Consider the following 26164-nt stretch of genomic DNA (forward strand, 5'->3'; position numbering starts at 1 on the left):
GAATGATATCTGTTAAGCTACATTTCAAGTTTGGTACCTGAGCAAAGCTAACAGTTGTTTCTTTAGACTGGTTTTGATTTTTGTGACTCATTCTGTTGAACTTTATACTTAGTATATAATTTATTATAATTAAAAAGAAATAACTATAGACTGAATTAATGTAGACTGAATTATTGTTTAGTAGTCTTTATATTTTATTTGACTTTATGATTTATACATTTTAATGCTGCTTGATTTTTTTTTAAATAAGAGAGCTATTATATACCAAATTTAATTATTTTTAAAATCCTTAATTATTCTGAATCATAGCATTATATATCTTTTGCAGTTTATTTTTTTCTGTTGCTTCTCTCCTTTCAACAAATGTGACTTTGTCTTCCTCCATTGACGTAACAGGAGGGGATGCTTTGGGACAGTTTGCTGTTGAAAATGTACAGAATGAATGGAAGGTCTATGTGAAGAAACCTCTGGACAGGGAGAAGAGGGACAATTATCTTCTGACGATCACAGCAACTGATGGAACCTTCTCATCAAAAGCTATAGTTGAAGTCAAAGTTCTTGATGCAAATGACAATAGTCCAGTGTGTGAAAAGGTAGGCTACTCTTTCTTCAGGTTTTTGTATTACGCACTTAAATTTATTTCTTAATCCTCTTAATGGGGCTATTATTCATTGCCATGGTGCAGTTTGAGTGTTTTCTGTTAAAATTGCTTACTGTTTAAGCAGAGGTGAGTGTTAAGTGGGTCAAGACCCAGAAAAGCTTCAGAACTATTTTGGGACTCCCAAATAGGTCAAAAATCTCATTCTAAAAAGCTGTAAATTAGCAACAGGATCACAGTTGTGTCTAACCCTAAAAGTGCTTTGTGAACTTTTCGTAAAGGAGTTCTCTTAATTTGGGGAATACAGTTACTTTAGGGAAAATAATTGGCCAGGTTTTCTTAATATAAAGCTGTGATTGGCTTTGAGAGATGATTTTGGGGACACTTGCCCTTCATATCCTGGAGAACCTAAGAAGTGAGCAGCACGGCTCCTGACCCCTGACCCCTGGCGCTCAGTCTTCAATGGGAGAATAGAACATAGACCTGGGGAAACCTGTTTCTCCCAAGCTAGGCTGAGGGCTGTGGCCTTGAGCCAGAGTGAGCCCTGGGGCTAGCCACAGTGGAGAGCGCCTAGAGGCAGGGCTGGCTTCACTCTAGGAGGTGGTGACTGGATCATCTGGGGGATGGGGGCGGGGGTGGGGTCGTGGAGAGTGCAGAGAAAATGCAGGTCGTCACTTAGTTCGCCAGAAGTGGGTCGTGCACACCTAGCGTCACAGAAAGAAAGTTTTGGGGGGAAAGGGTCACCAGAGTAAAGAGGGCTGTGACAGTCATGCCAGGACATTTAAACTCTGTTCCAGGGAAAATGGAAACTGCATGTCTTTTTATACTTGAAGGATAGAGATGGCACGAACCCAGAGTTCCTTAAGAAGTCTGGTTGAGAAGTATTGTCTCCGTTGTTGACATAAGGGAGAGTAAGCAAGGGGACTGTCTTAGAGGCACAGGCACGGAGGGCAGGAGAGGAGCAGAGCACCCGGGAACAGCAGGGCGCGGGCACGGGCACGGGCACCAACTCGGCTGGTTTTAGGGGAAGTTTGCCAAGTTCCATTTCCCGCTTGTTAAAGTGATGGGACCTTCCACTGAAGGTGTTTTTAGACACTTAGAGATGGTGAGATTGAGATGAGGGGGGAATGTGTAAACATGACAGTGTCTTTGGATAGCTGGTAATTGAATTCGTCTGAGAGGATCCTAACAAGAGGAAAAAATAAGAGTATTTCCAAAGGGAGAAGGAAGCAGAGCTGGAAGGAAGAAAGTGAGATCAGTGCAGTGCCATCAAGGGTGAAGGAAACAAAAGTTCTGAGGAGGCAGGGGGCAACAGAGGTAAGGTGGGACATGGTTGGGATGTGAGCAGCATTTGGATCCTGTGACTAATGGAGCGGTGCAGTCTCAGTGGGTGATATGGATGGATGCCTGACTGCAGATTCGAAAGTATGCAGTAGCATAGAGATAGATTTGGCCAGGGAAGAAGGTTGAGGTGGGGGAAGGAAGAAGAGTTAGGAATTAGGAGAAGGACAAAGGAGTCAGGAGATGCGTTATAGAAAATCCTTAAAATTTAAGGATACTTAAGCCAGGCTCGGTGGCTCAGCCTGTCATCCCGCGCCTTTGGGAGGCTGAGGTGAGTGGATTGCCTGAGCCCACGGGTTCGAGACCCGCCTGGGCGGCGAGACCTCATCTCTACAATAAATCAAAAAATCAGCCAGACATGGTAGTGCATGCCTGTAATTCTGGCTACTCGGAAGGCTGAGGCGGGAAGGATCGCTGGAGCCCAGCAGGTCGAGGCGGCGGTGGCCGGGAGTGGCCACTGCACTCCAGTCTGGGCGACAGAGTGAGACTCCAACTCAAAAAAAAAAAAATTTAAGGATACTTAAAATTCAGCCAAGAGAGGAGGTAGAACTTCTAAGGAGTGAAGAGTTCATTCCAGTCCTTATTTGTACTTTCTTGTGATCATATCTTTGAAGAGAAGTATATACAGGAGGTGCCCAAAAAATGAACACCCATTTTAAGAGAGGTGATCTATGTATTACTTTTTGAAGTCAAATTGAATTACAATAGCAATGTTTAGTATGATGTTCACTCAACTGTGCTTCTGTCATTTTCTTTGAATGCCCTGCCTGTCACACGGGTATTATTTGATTAATGCCATCTTTTGAGTGAACGTCATACTTAAAAGGTGTATATGCTGTCTATGTATAATTGAACAATAAATGCAAAATCATGATCTGTTTCTCTTACATTTTTATTTATGGCATGGTTTTCTAAATAATTGGAACTGGAAACAACTGTTCATTATGTTTGAGAGGGCAGAAGTGAAGAGACAGGAGATCAGTATCAGGCAGGACAAGCAGGAGGGTCTGAGCCTTCCTGCCTCCTCTCTGCTTGGTGATTTGGTTATGTGTTGTGAACACGTGCAAACAATAAAATCCCGTGTCTGGAAATAAGTAGCTATGATGTAACAGTATTTATTCTCTCTGATTCTTAGGTAAACATGAAGAGCTACTTACATTTTCTCATATAGATGTAAACTGAACATGAAAGCAACTCAATGACATATAACATTCAGTGTTCTGTAGGTTAAATGTCCATTCAGACTCTTTCAGGAATACAAAGTTGGTGACTGTTCATGACTTCTCCATGTTTTATATTTGTTTTATGAGAAAAATGGTATAGAAAGCTCTTTGGATTTTAGCTTTAGTTATTTCCTGTGTCTTCTGTGGCTAAAGATAAATGATTTCTCTTATTTTCTTGGCAGTCATGCTGTTAATGTTTTTATGCTAATGATATTGTTTAAATTCTTTGTAGATTTTGTATTCAGATACCATTCCTGAAGACGCCCTTCCTGGGAAATTGATCATGCAGATCTCTGCTACAGATGCAGACATCCGTTCCAATGCTGAAATTACTTACACATTATTTGGTTCAGGTGCAGAAAAATTCAAACTAAATCCAGACACAGGTAATGATGGAGTTTAGGACAAAATTATATATTCCAACAATTATGTATCTATTGCATTCAGTAATATATGATTGAACATATCATGTATGATTGAATATGAATCATATATGTGGATGATTTTAGATTACATACAAAACAAATTCTATTCAGTCCTTCAAATTTATTCTGATGCTATGAAATTAGCATCTTTTAGAGATCTAAATTGCAACTTAACTGTGTAAAGTTTGGGTGAGATAAACATTAACAGCAAAAATATCACCTACTTAAAAGATTTACATTTTGTAAGTTGTTTGTACCATGTTATTTGTTTTAAACTCAGAAGTTAAAGTTTATCTCATACTTTCTGATTTATCCATTTCATTTGACATCATGTTTTATTTTTCTTTTTTCAGCATGCTTTCTTGATTTTGTGATTATAAATTTATAATTCAGCATTTTCACGACTAAGTAATGTGATTCATAGTACTTTTAAAAACAGAATTTTTTTTTTTTTTGAGTTGGAGTCTTACTCTGTCACCCAGACTGGAGTGCAGTGGCCACTCCTGGCCACTGCAGCCTCGACCTGCTGGGCTCCGGCGATCCTTCCACCTCAGCCTTCCAAGTAGCTGGAATACAGGCACGCGCTACCACGCCCGGCTAATTTTTTATTTATTGTAGAGATGAGGGCTCGCCAAGTTGCCCAGGCGGGTCTCGAACCCGCGGGCTCAGGCAATCCACTCACCTCGGCCTCCCAAAGTGCTGGGATTACAGGGTGAGCCACTGAGCCCGGCTAGAATTGTTTTTTTCCTTGTAATTTGTATTTTGTTAAAATTGTGATCAAGTAACAGTTTTCTACTAAGCTTTTTAATTTTTACCATGAAGAACTAATTATGAACATACGAATCTAATTTTTGAGTCAATTTAAAAATTTTTCAATTTGGAAAATAAAGCAGCTGTTTTACTTTCGTAATATTACTTATAATGTTAAGAGGCCCTGTCCTCGGGTCTTTATTACTTAAGGGCCAACACCTGGCAGGTTTGGAACACCTGGAACTCACTCCGCTCATGCAGCTGTCATTGACAAAACTGTTCTCCAGAGGAAGGCTCAGATGTTATAACTATAAGAGAAAAGGGGAAGAAATAAGACGCACAGTTACATTCACTTCTTAAATTTTAAATGAATCTGTCTATTTCTGTCTGTCTGTTTTAGGTGAACTGAAAACATTAGCCCCCCTCGATCGTGAGGAACAGGCAGTTTATAATCTTCTCGTCAGGGCCACAGATGGAGGCGGAAGATTCTGCCAAGCCAATATTGTGCTCACTTTGGAAGATGTGAATGATAATGCCCCTGAATTCTCTGCTGATCCTTACACCATTACCGTATTTGAAAACACAGAGCCTGGAACACTGTTGACAAGAGTGCAGGCCACAGATGCAGATGCAGGTATCTTCCAGAAGATGCTAGGAACCTCTGTTTTAAAATGTATCCTAAATTCAGCCTGTTTAACTTACCTTCTCTCATGCATGTTATAACATAGTCTGTCCTTATTGTAGAGTGAAATCTTGAGAATAATTCATTTTTAATGAATATTTGAAGTCCCAAAATTGCATCCAGTGAACGTGCTGTAAAGTATCAGTGGTGTTAACTACATTTCTGATTAATGACTATCTTAACAGATACTGTCCCATTTAATTAATTCATTAAGTATTATTTTGTGAAGAAGCAAGTAGTGATATAAAGAGGTTTTAGCATCAATGGAACATAACAGAAGCAAATGCTATATTGTTATAGTTTTACAAATCTTTCAAAAATTTTTATGGAGAAAATTTGACTGTAGGGTATATAGTCATAGCATTTTGATAGCAGAGAATGACTTCTTCAGACACACTGCAAGTTGGATAGCCCTTGTTCAAAATGTTCGGACCTAGAAGTCTTTCAGAGTTTGGATGTTTTTCGATTTTGGAAGATTTGCATTATTTCCTTATACTTGCCAGATGAGCTTCTCATATCTAAAACTTTGAAATCCAAAATGCTCCCATAAGGTTTTTTTTTGATTGGTTGGTTGGGTGGGTGGCTGTTTTTTTTTTTTTAATTTTTTTTCTTTTTTGAGCATCATGTTGGTACTCAAGTTTTGGATTTTGGAACATCTCAAATTTCGGATTTTCAGATTAGGGATACTCAACCCGTAATAGTGAAAAATTAGAAGACTATCAAAAATGTTACTTTTCAAATAAGTCTTTGTCATTGATACTCAGTAATAAATGGATTTGTTTTATAAGGTCTGCTGAAGACTTTACCACAGACTCCTATGTAAAATAGTCTGAAAAGCCAGGTAGCTATGAAATTTATATTTGTTTAAACTCAGGAAATTATTAATCTGAAAAGCATACTTTTCACTACAGTCTTAAGAATTTTTAAATGATATATATATGTGCATTTTCCCTTTTTAAAAAATTGGCTGTGTATTTCATTTCTTGGTATGATTTTTCTGATGTGATATCGTGTCTTGACAGGATTGAATCGAAAGATTTCCTACTCACTGACTAACTCTGCTGATGGGCAGTTCTCCATTAATGAATTATCTGGAATTATTCAGTTAGAAAAGCCTTTAGATCGAGAACTCCAGGCAGTATATACCCTCACTTTGAGAGCTGCAGATCAAGGCTTGCCAAGGAGGCTGACAGCCACCAGCACCGTTGTTGTATCAGTTCTGGATATAAATGACAACCCTCCCGTGTTTGAATACCGTGAATATGGCGCCACGGTGTCTGAGGACATTCTTACTGGAACAGAAGTTCTTCAGGTGTATGCGGCAAGTCGGGATATTGAAGCAAATGCAGAAATCACCTACTCAATAATTAGTGGAAATGAACATGGAAAATTCAGCATAGATTCTAAAACAGGTAACCCACCACATATATGAGAGGATGCCTTTATTCCAAAAAAGGCTAGACTTGCTTGGGACTTCACCTCATACCAAGTGACGGGTCACGTATTGTCAGTAGGTGTTCTAAGAAAATAAAGCTCTTTTATTTTAATTGCCTAAAGCAGGCTTGAAAGTGGTTTAGAAGATTTCAGACTATAGTTCTGTGAAATAAGAGTCATTTCTAGTTTATCTACTATAAACTACAAGCACATTAGCCTAAAATAGAAAACTAAAGTATCACCTTCTAATAGCTGAGGTGTGACATAAAGTGTAGCAGATTAGTGATGATAAGAGCAGATGATAGTAAAGGATCCTGTGCGGTAAGACTCATGGAAAGTAGTTTTCCAGGTCAGACAGTAGGTTGGACTTCTTTGATCTTAGTTTCTATTTTGGGCATCTGATAAATATCAAAGTGACTTCTGTATCATGCTAGGTATATATAACAGTTGAAGCTCTTTGAGTCACACTTACTGAAAGACCACCAACAGGCCCAAAAATCACAGGAGGTATTGACGTGCTGCATAAGTACTTTTGTGGTCATGCTCACCTCTGGTCTAAAATAGCTGTAAAGTCTTAGAATGCTGTAAAAAGTTGCTTCATTCAAACTGTATTTAATCATATTTGACTGTTGGAAACAAAGATAGGTGTGCAGTTGTGCTATTTTAAAACATTTGAATACATATCATAAAATTTTTTTAGGACTCTTTTATCCCGTTTTTTTTTTTTTAGTAGGATGGATGGTAATGAAGTGAAAAAGAAAGATATTAAAGAAATTGTTAAGTCAAAAGGGTTTTTTAAAGATAGGATGTAAATAAAGTGTTATTGTAGGGATTGAATAAAAGGCTATACATCTCTATTAAGAAGTATGAGAAGGAAAAGGAAACTAAAAAGCACAGAATAGAATTTTTATGTTTTTATTTAAATTTGTTTATTAAACTGGAGGGAAGTCTGTAGTGAACTGTGGTTCTAAAGAGATAGGAGATACAATAATCATTTTTGTATCAGGGATGTAGTGAGTATTGACTAGGAAAGCAATTTAAACATTGTGAAGAATATCAGAAAAATAAGTAAAAGAAATGAGTAGGGATCCAGGGACAGGCAAATTCATAATTTTTAATTGTTGAGTTAAAAAATTGGAAAACATACGTAAATAGTAAGTAAGCAAATCATTGACGTGAACGCTGAATTTGTTTGAAAGTGTTATTTATTTCACCACAGTGGGAAGAAGTCATGGCATGTTGAAGTATGGGAAGTGATTTTGATTTTCTGTACAGGGGTCGTGTTTGTCATTGAGCATCTGGATTATGAAAGCGCTCATGAGTATTACCTCACCGTGGAGGCTGCTGACGGAGGCACACCCTCACTGAGCGACGTGGCAACGGTGAACGTTAATGTCACAGATGTCAATGACAATAGCCCAGTGTTCAGCCAAGACACCTATACGACTGTGATCAGTGAAGATGCTGTTCTTGAGCAGTCAGTCATTACAGTATGTGTTTTTTTCTCCCCACCGCTTTCTTCTGCACCTTTGCAAGAATTTTTGGTAAAACTGATCCGGTTTTTGTAGTATCCTATTGACAATATCTTGGAGATTTGGAAATGTCTTTCGTTAGATCAGAAAACATCAGTCAGTTACTGACCTTACAAGTAATTGCGTTAAAACAGCTAGCTATGACTATTAGAAAAAAAGCTTGATAGACTTATGCCCGCCCCCTTAGCTGCCTCCTAAACAGCAGCGTGGTTTTCTAGGTTATGGCTGATGACGCTGATGGACCTTCAAACAGCCACATCCACTATGCAATTATAGATGGCAACCAAGGAAGTCCATTTACCATCGACCCTGTGAAGGGAGAAGTCAAAGTGACCAAACTTCTAGACCGAGAAACAGTAAGTGAAAGAGTTTGACTTAAATTGTTTACAATCACTCATAAGTGAGCCCTGAACATTTGCCATAATATGGTAAGAAAGGGATTGGCAGGGGCAGGATACTGCTGGGTTGGGGAGCACGACATCCATAAGGGCACCTGATCTCAAACCAGGCAAAGTGGGGACCAAAGGGAGGCCCAAACTGTACCTGTACGATGACCACTTATATATCTAATCCTGAATTGTACCCCACATCTTTAAAATAAAAATAAAGAAGAAGAAGAAAATGAGAATAAAATGCAGAAGAGTAAAAAATACAATAAAGTTGTTTACAAATTACCAAATCCATATCTAGAAGTGCCTTGTGTCCATTTCTGCTGGGCACGATGGAAAGTACCAGAAGGGTAGAACCAGCCATCTCCTTGGGAACTGGCAGGCCAGATGTAAACACTTGAAAAGCAACGACACTATGAAGAGCTCAAAGATATGAGATATATGTCCCATACTAATATGAAGTTTGAATTTTAAAATTTTGTATTCAGGAAGAAATTTCTGTTGCTCCAATGTTTTGAGACACTTCATAAAGCTAGAAGCTGACTTTTAAATAATAGCAGAGATTAAGGTTGAGAGAAAGGTATTCCCTGTGAGGAGTTGCATGAATACAGGCATGGAGATAGAAGCCAAGAAATATATTGGGACTTTACCCAGCTATATTGGAATGACTTACAAAGAAGAAGAGAAAGGTATTTTAGGAACAGATTATGGGTCATATGGAGAACCAGAATCAGAGGTTCAGATCTGATACTTCAGGCCTTAGGCCATTGCTGAATATTTGTGAGAAGGGGGGACAGCCAGCCTTTGTGGCCATGTGTTCTGCATCAGGGAATTAACTGACCATGGTTCAAAAATATTCAGAAAAAAGATAGGAAAAAATAGCAATACAACAATAAAAAATAATACAGATAAAAATGCAGTATGATCATCATTTATATAGCATGTATATTGCTTTAAGTACTGTCAGTAATCTAGAGATTAAAGTATTCAGAAGTATATGCATAGGTTATATGCAAATATGACACCATTTTCTATCAGAGACTTGAGCATCCGCAGATTTTGGTGTCTGTGGGGAGTCCTGGAACTAGTCCTCCACAGATACTGAAACAGCTGCCTATTGCAGGAAGACATTTTGGAAGGCTAGTGTTCCAGTAGGTCTAAGTGTTCTTTCGAGTAATAGGAGACCAAGGGAGGTACGATGCTACTTACAATTGATCAGTTACGAGGCAGCAAGAGCCTGACTTGGGAGAGCAACAGTGGAGTTGATAAAGACAAGTGAAGAGTCTCAGCAAAGGAAACTAGAATCCACAACGCTTAGGTAAGGCCCTAAGTAGAAAGTAGGTCAGGTGTCAGGGGTGTCAGAGGTGACCTTGTCTTTTGCAGTCTTGTTTTGACTGGGTGGTACCATTAAAGAGAAGTAGGAAAGTTAGGAGTTATAAACTTAGAGGGGCTTGGAAGAGGACAATGAATGTGGTTTTGGACATTCAAGTAGAATTATTCAGGCAGTATTTGGAGATTTTAGTCATATTTAGAGACTCAGAAGCAGGAAATATAGATACAGTATGTGCCCTTGAGATGCTCCTAGAAGTGATGGGAGGTTGGGATAAATTTGAACAAATGAGGAGAGGCAAGCCGGGTTGAACACCCATCCACACCCATGCATCCATTCATCAATCCATCCATCATCCATCTACTCAGATGCACAGACAGAAAGGGAAGTAGAGCCTGAGCTGCTTCAGAGAGGTAGTGACTTGAAGACGCGAAGGAAGCCTTCGTTTGGGAAACTAGAAGGACATTGTGATGCTGCAAAATGAAGTGTGAGAAGAAGAATGGGTATACCTAAGAAGGTTAGAGAAACTTGGGAAGGTAGTGATGAGATATCTTATTAAGGTCTCAATTCTTTAATTTTTTTTTCTGACCTCTTAGTTTTGAGTAGGAACTTTCTAAGAGTTGAGGAAGCATGACTGCTATCCCTGGGATTGCTGTACTGCTGGGTAGAATAAAATTTAGTAATTTTTGACTGAAGACCCTAGATCCTTTAAAATACTTCTGTCTGTTGTGAGGCAGCCTGTGGTGTTTCCCAAGCTAATTTCCTCTTGCAGCTCTTTTTTGTTGGAGCATCTTGTAGGACTAATGTTCTATAGAACATACTCAGGGATTTAGCCAGCTTTCTGACTTCTTCCATCATTCATTCTAGAAGCGAGAACTTTATAGGGAACTGCCCTGGGAAAGAAGCTATGTCACTTGACTTAATTTCTTTTGTAAGAGGTCACAAAGAGATAATCTTGGGGGATTTAGACAGCTGAGTACAATCCAAGTACGAAATTGAGGGGGAGGGTGATCTGGAGTGTCCTGCGGTGGGAGACAGCTAATGCCTGTCTGCTTTCAGCTGAGAGTGAGTTTTGGGCCCTAAGAAAGCTGCCTGCTGTATAGTGGAAGCAACAGCATTTGAGATACGCCAGCGTTTTTTTTTTTTAATCAGTTGTATTACGTTTCTATCTTAATTTCTGTAAACAGAACTGCAAGTGTTTAAAGATAAAACACTTAACAAAATGCACACATTTTTGAGAGGTATCAGAGGATCTAATCATTGATAACCACAGCTGATGAGAAGTGTATGCTGTCTGCAGTGTGCTCACGTGTAGGTTGGAGTATCACCCTCATGCAGACAGGACACAGCAGATGATGGTGGTTCACTGGGACTTGCCCTTCCCAAGTGCCAGGAGAACACTTCTGATAGAAATCCTGCTCGCTGACCTTGTGAAAGCGAAAACACATTCTCTGTCTTCACAAAGATTTCAGGCTACACGCTCACCGTTCAGGCTTCTGATAGCGGCAGCCCCCCCAGAGTCAACACCACGAAGGTGAACATTGACGTGTCCGATGTCAACGACCACGCGCCCGTCTTCTCTCAGGGAAACTACAGCGTGATTATCCAGGTAAGCGTCGAAGGCCGCAGGGCCCAGGGAACCCTTTTGAAACCAGTGCTGTCATTGACCTCAGTGGCTTGTTTGAAACAGCGTTCTTTTCCAGAGGCTTCTGTCTAGAAGAATGGGAAAAGCAGGATTAGAGGAGTCCCTGTCAATACGAAAAGTTGGGCGTTTTTCAAGATGCAGCCAAGCTTCTCCCTCTCTCCTTCTTGTGCTTCGGCTCTCATCGCATTCTTGCTGTCCTGAGATTCGAAGGAGCTTAATCCCACCTCCTGCTGCAGCTGCACTTCTTGCCGGGCCAGCTTCCCAGCCCCCAGCCCCATCCTTCCTCTCCCTCTTCCGCTCCACCTTCTCCACCCCCCCACCTGCCTCCTCCCTTTTTTTCTGTCACCTCCTCACTTCTCCTCCGCCTCCTCCCCGTTCCTCCTCCCCGTTCCTCCTCCCCTGCCCTTCCCGGTTTTCTTCCCGGCCCCCTTTTCCTTCTCTTCCTTCCCCTCCCTCCTCCCACCATCCCCCGCCCCCCTCCACCTGTCTTCTCTGTCTTTCTTTCAGGCAGAGTGGCAGTGAGGTTCTGTTTCTTTATATTTTGTATGACTGAAACTCACATGTGTGTCTGACCCTATAGACTCGGTTTTGTTGAAAGGTTTTTGTTTTGTTTCTAACTGTGTGCAGGAAAACAAGCCAGTAGGTTTCAGTGTGCTGCAGCTGGTCATCACAGACGAGGACTCTTCCCACAATGGGCCACCCTTCTTCTTTTCTATTGTGAGTGGAAATGACGATGGCGCATTTGACATTAGCCAGCAAGGAGTCCTGCTGACTTCGGCCGCCATCCAGAAGAAAGCGAAAGACCGTTACATTCTGCATGTTAAGGTACTGAAGTCCTTCCTGTGATTCTATCGTAGCTTCCTAGAGAAGAGCAACTTGATGCGATTACCTTCTTCTGTTTGGACAGCTCACATCCATGGGAAAACAAAAATGTATCCAGTTGTGGGTTTTGTTTTTTTCCATCCCTCCCACTTTTGTCCCACTGCCTGTGGGGCTCATTTATTTATTTGGCTGCTTGGTCAGAAACACTGGTGGCCTGCAGTGTGAGTTAGAGCAGGCCTCTAGAGAGGCTCCGTGTCCTTTTCCTTGACAGACTTCTCATGTGGAAAAGTAGCTATCTGACAGTTGGCAGGTTTTTTTAGAGCTGGACAATATAAATGTCTTTTTAAAAGTCGCAAGCAGCAACTCAGACCACGGTGACCTTTCTTTTCCTCCAGGTGGCAGATAACGGGAAGCCTCCGCTGTCGTCTGGGACACACATCGACATTAGAGTGGTTGAGGAGAGCATCTATCCACCTGCAATTTTGCCCCTAGAAATCTTCATTACTGCTTTTGGAGAGGAGTACTCGGGTGGCGTCATTGGGAAGATTCATGCCACAGACCAAGATGTGTATGACACACTCACCTACAGTCTGGATCCCCAGATGGACAACCTGTTCTCTGTTTCCAGCACGGGGGGCAAGATAATAGCACACAAAAAGCTAGACATAGGGCAGTATCTTCTCAACGTCAGCGTGACCGATGGGAGGTTCACCACAGTGGCTGACATCACGGTGCACATCAGACAGGTCACACAGGAGATGCTGAACCACACCATTGCTGTCCGCTTTGCCAACCTCACCCCAGAGGAATTTGTGGGTGACTACTGGCGCAACTTTCAGCGAGCCTTACGGAATATCCTGGGCGTGAGGAGGAGTGACATACATGTAGTCAGTCTGCAGCCCTCTGAGCCTCATCCACATCTGGAGGTCTTACTTTTTGTAGAGAAGTCAGGTAGTACCCAGGTTTCAACGAAACAGCTTCTGCATAAGATCAATTCTTCTGTGGCTGATATTGAGGAAATCATCGGTGTTAGAATATTGGATGTGTTCCAGAAGCTCTGTGCAGGACTGGATTGCCCGCGGAAATTCTGTGATGAAAAGGTGTCTGTGGATGAAAATGTTATGTCAACACACAGCACAGCCAGGCTGAGTTTTGTGACTCCCCGCCACCGTCGAACAGCAGTGTGTCTCTGCAAAGGTAATATGCATGAGTGCCTGAAATAGGCATCACAGATTTTTCATGTATAGCCTTTGATGCCCACACTTTAAAGATTGTTTTATTGAAATTTCTGTTAATTATCTGCCCCTTCCCCTGCCTTTTGTTTAAATAAAGAGGGGAAATGCCCACCTGTCTACCATGGATGTGAAGACAGCCCGTGCCCCGAGGGATCTGAATGTGTCTCTGATCCCAGAGAGGAGAAGCACACCTGTGTCTGTCCCGGAGGCAGGTTTGGTCAGTGCCCAGGTGAGAGAGTTCAGTGATTGAGCATGCTTTTATTTTTTTTTTTAAATCACTTTTATTATTTCTCATAATTTTTATTTTTATTGGAGTAAAAAAATATTGCAAAGTATTTTTATTATAACAAATCAAATGTAGAGATGCACAAAGAATAACAGCAGTAACTTTTCCTTCTACTTTTATAACAATATACCCTCTGTTTATCAATTTTTTTCCTCCGTCTGTGTCCTCAATGTTTATATAAACATTGCAGCTAAATATATACATGTAGAGGTTTATTCTTCCTTTTTCTCTCTCATCTTTCTTTTCTAAGAAACTCACACAGTCCTCTACCTCTTGCTAAAAAATAAAAACTCCGCTTAATGGTATATTAAGGGCATCTTTCTAAACCAACGCATGTAAACTTAATATTTTAATAGCTGTGCAGTATTTTCTAGCATGGCTGTATCAGCATTTTTATTATGGATAAAAATTCAAGTTATTATGATACTGTTAAAAAATTATTTATACATGCATCTTTATCAATGCTTCCATTTCTATGTAGTAGGTTAACTAAGATTTGCTATGTGAAAGATTTACTACATTTTTTGATAGTTAAATATACCATAATGTTCATTTCCCTAAAATTTTAGTAATTCCTGTTTCTTCTAGTCGTGTATGAAGGTCTCACTCCCCATTCTGTTGCTAGTTTTGAAGATTTACAATTAAAAACAAATTCCCCCCATCAAATGGGCATGAAGTGATGCCTAATTCTTGTTTTAATTTGTATGTCTCCAGCTACTTATGAAAGCTGTTTTTTTATTTGTTCATTGCCTATTAGCATTTTCTCTCCCGTGACTTGCCTGTTCATATCGTTTGTTTGATTGTCTGAGTTATGCGTTTCTTAGTATCAATTTGTAGAGTTCTTTGTGTATTTTGAGTATTAACATTCTCTGTGTTATAGTTTCCTCTGCATATTATTATTGATCTTTTGATTTGTTAAATGTACCTTTGTCATTTTGAAATGTAATTTTTAGTCAATTCTGCATAATTTTGCATAACAATTTCCATCTCTGAAGATTGATATCATTTTCATCTTCTTTGGAGAGTAGGGATTGTTTTATATTTTGCTTGAGAAGTATTCTCAAACCACTATGAGACTGTAACTATCTGGAATTATCTTCTAGTAATTTTATACTGAACCTTTTTATATTTAGATCTTTTGTTATTTTTATTTGTGATGCAGTAGTCGTAATTTATTATTTTCCAGATGAAGAGCTGGTTATCATGTCTGATTGTTAAGGAAATAGACATTTTCCCATGGGACAGAGCTCAAAATGTTATAATCTTGTTTTTTTCTTCTTCGTTTTCTCAAAGTAGTTGTATTTCCTTGTTGAATTCATTATAATCTTAAATAAAAACTTAGATCAGTCTCGGGTCGGGGGAATCATACTTTTAAAAATATGCTTAACTTGGTTCTGATTTATTTTTTCTTATTTGTGATGCACAGGGAGTTCATCTATAACATTTACCGGAAACAGCTTTGTGAAGTACCGCCTAATGGAAAATGAAAATAAATTGGAGATGAAACTGACAATGAGAATCAGAACCTATTCTACCCATGCAGTTGTAATGTACGCTCGAGGAACTGACTATAGTATTTTGGAGGTTTGTATTTTTACAGTGTTGTACCTCAGGTTGTGGGAGGCTTTAAAAATGTAAATTCCCTTTTATGTTCAGACTGTTAATTTAAAAAATAATAAACTAAGTGAAATGGTTGCATTCTACATTTAAATAGTTCACTGATATCTATACATGTGTTTTAGATTTTGTGGGATGAAGAGCTCTTTTCTGCAGTGACATAGAGATTTATTTTTGCTTTTTACAAACATTTTAAAATACATGTGACAGTTAGCAGTCAAACTCTAGACGATATTAATAATGTTATAGAGAGTTTAGAGAGAGAGCCTACGTCTGCTTAAAGTGATATTTTATCTTGACTACCTTTTTTAGTGATTTAGTTTTGACTTTTAATATTACCCGATGCTGTGTGCGTGTATGTGTCCATTTAATTATTAGTCGCTTTCATGATGCTTTGTTGATGTGCACTGGCATTTGAACTTGATAACCCTACAGGATCTGTTTTTATTATTTGCACAGCAGACGGATATGCTCTTGTTTAAATGCAAGGCCTTACTCTTTCTACCTTTATTCATCAAACATACCTCTCCTATAGATTTTTAACCAGAGACTATAATTGAATGTTCCTTGAGAGTCATGTGTACAATAATTGTTATCGTAGATTCATAATGGAAGGCTCCAGTACAAGTTTGACTGTGGAAGTGGCCCTGGAATTGTCTCTGTTCAGAGCATTCAAGTCAATGATGGGCAGTGGCATGCTGTGTCTCTTGAAGTGAATGGAAACTATGCTCGATTGGTTCTAGACCAGGTCCACACTGCGTCAGGCACAGCCCCAGGGACCCTGAAAACCCTGAACCTGGATAACTATGTGTTTTTTGGTGGCCACATCCGTCAGCCAGGAACAAGGCATGGAAGAAGTGCCCAAGTTGGTAATGGTTTCAGGGGTTGTATGGAATCCATCTATCTGAATGGGCAGGAGCTCCCCTTAAATAGCAAGCCAAGAAGCTATGCACACATTGAAGAGTCGATGGATGTGTCTCCTGGGTGCCTGCTGACGGCTACAGAAGACTGCTCCAGCAACCCTTGCCAGAACGGAGGTGTCTGCCATCCGTCGCCTGCTGGAGGTAGGCTGCCTGGTGTCGTCATCTGCACGTGCACAAATGGAAAGGGAAGTTCCCCGCACGTTTACGTTTTCTCTTCTTTCATGTTTTAAATATGTTTCTCCTCAAATGGTATCATCAGGTATTGCAGTCGGTGTTGGAGATCAGTAGTAGATAGCGTAAAAGAGAAAAGCACGTTTAGAATCCCTCACCCATCTGGGTGGGAGTACAGTTTCTCTTGACTGCCATGCTTCTTCAGGCACAGTTGGCACTTGGGCAGGGTGTATCTCTGTATGTCTTATTCCGCACCATGACCACAGGCAGACCACAGCAGACACTCAGCTGTTCTTCCAACTCCGTAGCATCGACCCAGGGGAATTTAGAATTAGTGCCACTTAGTTGTTCTTTGTACCACTTTTTATGCAACGGCTCAGAGGGCCTGCTCCAGAGTCTTGCTAGCAGAAATAGATGGGAAGTCGCACTGTTTCCTTCCCGTCTGTTTCCTTCTGGCCTTGAGTCTTGCAGCCCTGGCAGAGTGAGGTGTTCTGTGGACAGTGAGGGAAATGGCTGTCGCCATGCCAACGAGAGCTTGGTGTAGTTAATAGAGCGGAAGTCAAAAATGACACTTTAAGTGGGATCTCAGAATGCTTGGAGTTTTGCCGTTTCTGTGGACAGTGCTTGTGCATGCTGTGTGCATAGATGAGGCCCGGTCGCGCCCATGTTGACACTCTGAGCACCTCAGTGGCGTGAGACAGCTGAGGTTTGTGTTGCGCTCATGTTCATCACATGTCCAGATTACCTCAGCAGGGAGGCTGTCCTCATTGAGCCTCTCGGGGCTGAACCTGAGAGAGGCATTTCCGTGAAATGTGCTGCCGTGGTCCCCAAGGCAGGAAGAGAGAAACACGGCAGTCCTGCCCTGGCTCCAAACCCTCTCCAAGAGCACCACGTTTCTTTCATGAACGAAAAACCTACCGTTAGGGCCAGCCTGAAAGGGAGCAGCTGCATCCCCACAAGGCAGATAGTTAGAAATGGTCTACCACACCACCTGTCAACGGTCATCACAAAAGAGTCAGCATGTTTTGTGCTCCTTTGGACCAATGCGATTATCTTTTTTCTTACATTTTTAAGCGATGACTTTTAGTTTTCAGAGTGCTTTTCACACTATTATCTCACTTAATCCTTAAATGTTGGTGAGTTGCAAATGAGATGTTCAGTCGTATTATCTATTTACTCAAGTCAGTAAACATTTTTCTGCTTTCATGCTTGACCCAATAATCTTATATAAATTATAATGAACTAAAGCTGAGGGAGTTCTCTCTTTAGTTCTTTGTGTTTGGGTTACACCAGCATTGGAAGGTTTTTGATGTAGACAACTTTTTACACCAAGAGAGTGAGCCTATTACTTGCTTTGACAGATCTAGAGAACTAAATCCTCACTTAACTTAAAGGTGAAAGCTATTAATATACTAAAACAGGTTTTTTGAGACATCGAATGACAGGACTTTTTTGCGCCTTTTTGCCAATTCAGGTTATTACTGCAAATGCAGTGCCTTATATATAGGGACATACTGTGAGGTGAGTGTCAACCCGTGTTCCTCCAACCCATGCCTCTACGGTGGCACATGCATCGTGGACAATGGAGACTTCGTTTGCCAGTGCAGAGGATTATATACTGGTCAGAGGTATGTATGTTTTTCTTAACTTTATGGTTAATCGTGGTATGGAATTATTTCTCAGCGTGGGGCTGTGTATGTAAAAGGTCTCTACATGCATTTTTTCGTGTTTTCTGTTTGGCTCTGTTTCTTTGCAATAGAATCAGGAGGTTCATGCCTATTTTTCTTACTCTTCAGGTGCCAGCTTAGTCCATACTGCAAAGATGAGCCCTGTAAAAACGGTGGGACGTGCTTTGACAGTTTGGATGGTGCCGTGTGTCAGTGTGATTCGGGCTTCAGGGGAGAAAGGTACGTGGTTTCTTTCAGGATGCATAGTCTCCCTTTCTGGGTGTCGTGTGGAGCCGCGGCTGCAGCAGCCTTTGTCGGGGCGGGCGATGCTGTCTGAGAGCCTGGTGATCCCCTGTCAGCTCCTTGCGTCATTCACGATCTGTTCGTTCTTTAGGGTAAAAGGAAATATTGGGCAGATGGATGTCATAAACCTGCCTCCGTACTTCAGAGATATTGCCTGTAAATAAAGACCGTGTGGGTTTTTTCAGGTGGCAAATATTTATGGAATGCTATGTGATACCTGTGGAACTGGGCCCATCAAGCTTGAGGGCCATGAGAGTGATATTTTTTAGAATATGCCATACCACTGATGTAGCATGCAGAGATCTTTTACAGTTCACTTTATTCTCTTTAGTGATTCTTGCTAAAATCCTGTGCGGTGGCCATTCCTTGCCAAGTGAAGAAAATGAGGCAAGGCGGGCGCCACCAGCCACGTGGCCTTAGTTCCTGCTCCCAAACCAAACCTTACCGGCGGAGTTTCCCAAACATAATTTAGGAAAGCTGCCTTTCCTAAGTCTCATCAGTGAGCGCTCTTAATGTATTTGGCGAAAGCATATTAAAAGTCAAAATTTTCATCCCAGATGAGTGCGAAGGATGCGAGCGAAGTCGATAAATCTCGTTAGAGGAGGAAACAGAGAATAGGCAGGTAGGGCCGTGCGAGTAGACAATAGGCCGAAAGGGCAAAGGGGCCTTACCGGTGAGCTGTTCTGGGAGGCTGAGGAGCCCAGGCGGGTTTTCAGCAGGGAATAGTGGTTTTAAACTGGAAACAGAACTTGCTGTCTTTTCACATGTTTTATGGGACGGTCATGTTCCCGAAGAGGAACATTTTCTTAGAAATTTCATCTAGCCTGCTGGAAGAGTTTACAGCTTAACATTTACAAAGTGCACATCCCAACTGTCTGAGTGATAGCTTATCAGAACTTGGAACACACTGATGTTGAGCCTCTGGGGTTGATTTAGTAGTCTGCTGAATCCTAGAAAAATGGCAGTTGCGTACTGGCGTGATGTATTAGTCTCCCAAATACACATCGAAAGTATGTAATCAAATAATTAATTACCCCACGAAAAGTTTTGGCTGTGGTGGTTGTTGATGCTGTGTTTTTTAGTTGTTTGCTGTCTGGTTTTGGTTTGGGCGTATCTTATTTAGGGGGGATGGTCTTTGGTCTCACATAGATATGGCGTGTCCTGACTGATGTTACAAAGGCCTCTCCTCATTCTTGGCAGGTGTCAGAGTGACATTGACGAATGTGCTGGAAACCCCTGCCGGAACGGGGCCCTCTGTGAGAACACACATGGCTCCTACCACTGCAACTGCAGCCACGAGTACAAGGGAAGACACTGTGAGGACGCCGCCCCCAATCAATACGTGTCCACCCCGTGGAATATCGGTTTGGCAGAAGGAATAGGGATTATTGTGTTCATAGCAGGGACCTTTCTACTGGTGGTTGTGTTTGTTCTCTGCCGCAAGATGATCAGTCGAAAGAAGAAACACCAGGCCGAACCTGAAGACAAACACTTGGGACCACCCACGGCTTTCTTGCAAAGACCATATTTTGATTCAAAGCTAAATAAGAACATTTACTCAGACATACCACCCCAGGTGCCTGTCCGTCCCATTTCTTACACTCCCAGCATTCCGAGTGACTCTCGAAACAACCTTGACCGAAATTCCTTTGAAGGGTCTGCTATCCCAGAGCACCCTGAATTCAGTACTTTCAACCCCGAGTCTGGGCACGGACACCGAAAAGCTGTGGCTGTCTGCAGCGTGGCCCCCAACCTGCCGCCCCCACCTCCCTCCAACTCCCCTTCAGACAGTGACTCCATCCAGAAGCCCAGCTGGGACTTTGACTACGACAGTAAGAGCAACTTTCTCGTCTTGCCAGATGTCGCTGCTGTCGACAGTGAGGTCTTGAGTTCTGCCAGAGCCACGGGGGGTTCCGGTCACAACGGGTTGGAGACGAATCTGCTCCAGCTCTGAGGACCCTTTGAGGATCTGAAACTTCTGTGGCTGTCTTGAATGCTGGCTGAGCTGAGCGAGGCTATGATGCTATTCTAATTAAGGAATTGAATCCAGTCATGTTTCAGATAGTATTCTGGAGCGATCATTTCATTTTTGTAATTGACATGAGATTTTAACTATACATTTTAGAGATTATGACAAAAAATAATTGGAATAATTTCATGCCAGGATTTTTAAAAATATGGACAGGAAGTAGAAGTATTGATATTAACAGCCTAACATATTTGATGCTTTACCAAAAAAAGCTATACATGCCATTTTAAAACACAGTGTTAATGATCTTTATGGTCTAATGATAGCCATAGGCACGTTTATGGAAAATTTCGGTTCTAGGAATCTCCTAGAGTATGTGTAGAATTTTTTTGTGGAGGGAGTTTGGTTTTATTTTGAAAGTGTTTCACTTTTTTTTTCCCAGTTGTTTATTAAGAAAGTCTCTGGGTGTCCTTTGGTAATACTTTCTGTGTGTCGGTGTGTCGGGCACAGAGGGACGAAGCCATCCTGGCCCTCAGGGCGCTTACCGTGTGCTGTGCCTCTTTCAGCTAAGGTGGTGGATCTGGATCCCTGCCTTTCCAAGCAGCCTCTGGAGGAGAAGCCCTCTCAGTCCCACAGTGCCCGGGAGAGCCTGTCTGAAGTGCAGTCCCTGAGCTCCTTTCAGTCGGAGTCGTGTGATGACAACGGTGAGTGGGCAGGATGCTGTGGCCTGGGCGCGGCATGCTCACCGCACACGTCTGTTAGGTTGTGTGTGGGTACGCCGGGGACCCTCAGTCTCAGAACGCGCCCATATTTTACTTGGACCACTCGGAGACAATAATTTATACATACTGCATGAATATCTGCTGGGTGCATATTTAAAGTATTCTTAAAGAATAGGATTTAACTGTAGAAACTTGTCAGTAATAGGGAAGAAAATATAATTCACTGAGGGATAATTTCCATCTGATTGACTAACCTTGTACTGACTTTTTTACAACAGTAAATGTTATGGAAATCTTGGGGGTGAGCAAAAAATCCTTTTAACAGCTTTCTTGACAACGCAATACACGTGCACTGTCACAGACCCTGCTTTAAGAAGAGATGTGATCATCTGAATGTTCGATTGTGGTAGCACCTTTGGTATTACAAGGTTCTATTTGTCTCTCCCCAACCCACTGCGGCCCCAGCTCCCCTTTGGATCAGAGCGTACTGACTGAGAGCACAGTTTAAGAGATTGCTAGTAAGTTTGATTCTATTTCTAATGAAGCAAGTTTCACAGTGGGATCTCTGCCATCAATTATGTTTATCTGGTTTTTTCTAGGGTAAATTGCATTGACAGCTGGTTTCACTGTGTTAACACGTGCCGGTAGAGAAAATTGCCCATGTTCAGTAACACAGGAAAGTGAGATTTTAATGGAAATGTTTGAATCCCAGAATTAGTAAGCTTAATGATAATTATTTTCTTGCATAAAAAGGTACTATGTTTATACATTTCAAATATTTCATTGGTAGAAGGAAGTAACCCGCTGATAATTGTTTGATCCATAGTAATGTAGTCCATAATACATGGCATATCTGTAGTCCTTAAGTCCATGTCATCTGTAACCCATTGCAGAGTACATTTCCACTCTGAAGATGGTCACAGTATGTTCCATTCCTTTCTGAGTTCAAGCATGTTAGGTATGATATCAAAGAATGCCCATGTTCACTAGTGATGAGGAGTATATGGGCGGAAACCAATGAGATAGGATTATTTCTTACTTGTTTTGATTCTAAAAAGTTCCTGTGGCCAGCTTATGTAATAACTTATACCTTATCCCCTAAATGCTCTTCATAAATACATTACAGAATTTTGTCTTTTTTTTCTTTTTTAGTTTTTTCTTGAAATAGCATTTTTCTTAGTACTGCTCCAAGTACTTTTAATAAATTGTCAAATCAGTTACGAAAATCGCCAGAAAATACATGAGAAAAAGAATATACACAGGACTGTTGATTATCATAGTTCATTGTCATTATCAATTTAATTGTATCGATCATAATTATTTCAATCAATTATTAATTGTTAGCAATTACCAACCATTATCGATCATACAATTAAAGTCTGTTGAGTTTGCATTTGCATTGTATTGCTAGTTTTCTAGGGTTATTATTACAGATTACCACTAACGTTGTGGCTTAAAACAGTTTAGCCTCTTATAGTTCTGTTTAGAAGTTGAACATAATTGTCTCACTGGGCTACAATCAGGATATCAGTAGGTTCATTCCTTTCCAGAAGCTCAAGGGAAGACTGCTTCCTTACTCCTATTTCCTAGTTTTCTAGAGTTTTGCTCTGGCTCATGGCTGCTTCTGTCTTTCGGAGAGAGTGGCATTGCATGGTTCTGACCATCTTCCATCTGCACAGCCCTCTTCAGGCACAGCTGGGAGAGATTCCCCCCTCTTATATCATCTTGTGATTACATTGAGTCCACCCAGATGATTCAGAAAAGTCCCATCTCAAAAAGTCCCTGATATAATTCCATCAGCAAAGTCCCTCTTGCCGTGTGTGGTTTTGCCACGGGCTTCTGGGGTAGCGTGTAGACATCTTTGAGGGCCATCCTTCTGTCTGCCACATGCATGCATGTTCATCTTGGCCGAGGTGCTTTAACACACACTGATGCACAGGGGAGAAGCAGCCAGACAGTGTGTTCTTCCAGTGGGTTGTTAGCTTCCCAGCTGTGGTCTACCTGCCCAGAGTCAGACTTGCGCAGTGGGAGCAGACAGAACAGGGACAAAACGGTTTTTATGTGTAGATTGCATAAGTATCTCTTCAGTTTCTTTTCTCTGAAGACAGTGTTTGTGTTCATTAAATTGAGTCAAAAGAGTGGCTTGCCAGGATTTTACTCTTTAAATGTAAGTTCTTTTGCCATGAGATGTTAAAATAAGAAGTGTTTTGACCTGACACAATATGTAATTATAATTGTGAAAAAAATGTATAGCTGAAAATTTTTTCCCAAGTTCCAGTAAAACATTACTTTAGTCCTTTGATTAATAATGACAACTACAGAGCTTGATTCGAAAAGTCTCTGAGACATATAACTAACAGAGTGCAGGGGCCATGGTTAATTATATTAAGTAGCTGATTGAAGCAGTCATGTCACATTTTTAAATTATAAGGTAGAAATTGCATAATATAAAGAAATTCTATTTCATGCACTGTTTTTTAACTACCTGAAAATTTTCCTAATTGAATCCTTTTGTGCCTTTTTACAAGCTTCCATTGTGACCGTAATACACCTTGTCAATGCTGTAGTTGACACGGTGAATAAAGAAGGTATAGTCATAAGTGCTTGTGCTTTGTGTTTGTGTTGTACAGTGACTGTATCACCAGAGTACTGTGCTTTTGCCTATCGCAATGTTATAAAAATAGTCTGTGGTTTTGAAGGGGTTGAGTACTTTTTATTTTTTTGCACGTGTATATGTTTATAATACAGGTGCATTGCAAAAATATTTCTATACATGTTATGTCTTTTGGTTACTTTTTACCATTCATAGTTATTTACAAGGACATCAAAAGTAACCTATAAGATCTCAAGAACTTATCTTTACATGGTACAATGTAAAGATGTTAATTTTTTGTAAGTGCAAAATATCCTCTTCATATGATCAGAAATAAGACTGTTACTCCAAAGCTTTTAAGTTACATATATAACAAAATCTTCACTTTTGATTTTTGCCCCGAGTTTGACAAAAGTATATTTTCACACTTGGTTTACTGAAAATCATTTAACATGAAGGTTTATCTGTTCAAAGTTATGAGAGAGGACATTGACCACCTCCCACAAATTATTCTTAATTAAATTAGCCCTTCACTCGTGTGCTTAAATTAGAATAATCACATAAGAAAGGCACAGGCTCCCAGTTTTCAAACTGTAATATAAATCAGATTACCTGGAAGGCTGGATAAAAGCCTAATTGCTGATTCACAGCACCAACACCTCTGACCCAGTCTGAGAACCATATTTTCAACAAGTTCCCAGTTAGTTCTAAAGCCACTGTTCTTGGGATGACACTTCGAGAACTACTTGCCATCGAGAAACACAAGCACCACCACAGGACCCAGGGATCCTTTTCTACAGGACATCATGTTGTCTAGACTTGAGTGGGCAAAGGATGGTCTCAGGCCAGATTTGCTAGGCAGGGGCAGGGGCCAGTGCTAATCGCCGGCGACTTCTGAGACTTTGCTCTTCTTTTCCTAAGAAGTACCATGTTTTTACGTGATGAGCTAGAAAGTTATCCGCATCTTGTCTAGTGAATTTTAGTTTCAACCTGTTGACCTCCCAACATTTTAAATACCGTTGGAGTTTAAGGAAGAGAATTTAAGCAGTTCCTTCCTTGCATTCTCCTTCATTGGAGAATATTTCTTGGCATATCCAAGTATAATTGAATTTAAAGTTGAAAACTCACTCAGATTTAAAGGATTGCCATGTGCCTAATAGTAACAAAAATTGTTGGTCCTTTTTCTAAAAGAAATGACTGTATTTTTCAGTAGACTTTCAAATACATTCTATAGCTATGTTTTTAAGAGTGCCTTAAGAGCATTGACTTTTTTTAGAAAATCACTAAAGAGACCATTTTTACCATGTTTTCTACTTTCACAACAGCTAGTGTTTAGCGAACATTATCTTTTTTAATCCTCATAGCAACTCGAAGGATTTTTACCCTCATTTTAAAAAGAGAAGCCAAGGTTTTAACCAGGGCTGAGTGTCACCGTCCCTGACTGGTGGTGGGATTTGCATCCACTTCCTGCTGGAGTTGCGTGCGTAGAGGAGAGATTGGCCCTGAAGGAGCAGGTGTGTTGACAGATTTGGGGAAATGAGTGTAGCTCATGGACTCTTTAGGACAGGCTAACAGTGTAGATATAAAGTCATACTCAAAGTGGATACGGTCTGGGAGCCTTTTAGCTTTTGCTTCTGTCCTTAAGTATCTAAATCCATTGGTGGATTCCTGTGAATTGAATGTGCTTTGGAAGTTGTGATGTGCTGTGAAGTATGTGTGCTTTATGTCGTGTTAGATGATTTGGATGATCACCTCTGTAACCTGATCAGTCTATATTTTACTAGTGCCTATGGGTTCTAATTTAATTATTTGTAAGAAAATTTTGTCTTCGAGTTTAGATTGTTGGAAGCAAGAAAGAGAATGTAAAATTGTATTTGCATCTTCCGGGAAGGCCTCTAGTCTGTCATCCCCACTTTCCTCCACATCCTGTTTTACTGATGCGACGTGAATTTCTCAGGCATTGGGATTTTTGCAGATAATGGCTTGAAGACATGGTGTGTGGCTGACTGGCCTTCATGAACAGTTGACATTGCACTGTGTACTTATCTTGATTGTCTTTTCAGCCGCCTATCTGTTTTAATCATAAGTATTTTCTTTTCTTTCTGCTGTGCCACCGAAAGAATCTTTGGCTGCTGCTGACCTCAGCAAATCAAGAGGTGACTTATGCATGCCAGTTGTTCATTGATACTCACTGAAAGAAGTTGGTGCAGATCTGATCCAGTGCTGGCTTGCTTCACGTGGATGCACGGTGTCTGCAGCCGTGACTAAGTCCCTGGCTGCCTGTGTTTGCGCCCTGCATCCTCCACATGCATCGCCTAACCGTCCCAGGTGTCGAGGATCTTAAAAATCTAAGGAGAAAAAAAAACGATTCCTAAATGGATGTTTTTTTTATTAATGACCCTTTTTATAGTCTAAAATGCTCCCTCGTGCTTTTCAAAGTATTAAAGATTGACTGTTGTAGTCCGTCAAAAATGTGTGTCGCCCCCCCCCCCCCCCCCCCCCCCCCC

At 40.9% G+C, this 26164-nt stretch overlaps 1 protein-coding gene across 1 annotated transcript in view; it reads left to right on the plus strand.

The window, feature by feature from the left end:
• FAT1 (FAT atypical cadherin 1) overlaps positions 1-25915 on the plus strand; it is a 118311-nt gene extending 92396 nt beyond the window's left edge. Inside the window, exons 10-27 of the mRNA XM_021708700.1 lie at positions 397-593; positions 3395-3548; positions 4738-4971; positions 6042-6431; positions 7729-7943; positions 8204-8341; positions 11170-11313; positions 11977-12174; positions 12567-13368; positions 13504-13635; positions 15119-15276; positions 15911-16373; positions 17878-18031; positions 18200-18310; positions 19574-20205; positions 20909-21046; positions 23593-23652; positions 25778-25915. Of these exons, the coding sequence (XP_021564375.1) occupies positions 397-593; positions 3395-3548; positions 4738-4971; positions 6042-6431; positions 7729-7943; positions 8204-8341; positions 11170-11313; positions 11977-12174; positions 12567-13368; positions 13504-13635; positions 15119-15276; positions 15911-16373; positions 17878-18031; positions 18200-18310; positions 19574-20205; positions 20909-21046; positions 23593-23652; positions 25778-25842 (4385 nt within the window). The 3' untranslated portion in view covers positions 25843-25915. The remainder of the gene's footprint in view (positions 1-396; positions 594-3394; positions 3549-4737; positions 4972-6041; positions 6432-7728; positions 7944-8203; positions 8342-11169; positions 11314-11976; positions 12175-12566; positions 13369-13503; positions 13636-15118; positions 15277-15910; positions 16374-17877; positions 18032-18199; positions 18311-19573; positions 20206-20908; positions 21047-23592; positions 23653-25777) is intronic.
• The last annotated feature ends 249 nt before the right edge of the window (positions 25916-26164 follow it).

This window comes from Carlito syrichta, unplaced genomic scaffold (assembly GCF_000164805.1).
Source record: "Carlito syrichta isolate Samal-C Ts95f unplaced genomic scaffold, Tarsius_syrichta-2.0.1 Scaffold143646, whole genome shotgun sequence".
Taxonomy (NCBI): Eukaryota; Metazoa; Chordata; class Mammalia; order Primates; family Tarsiidae; genus Carlito; species Carlito syrichta.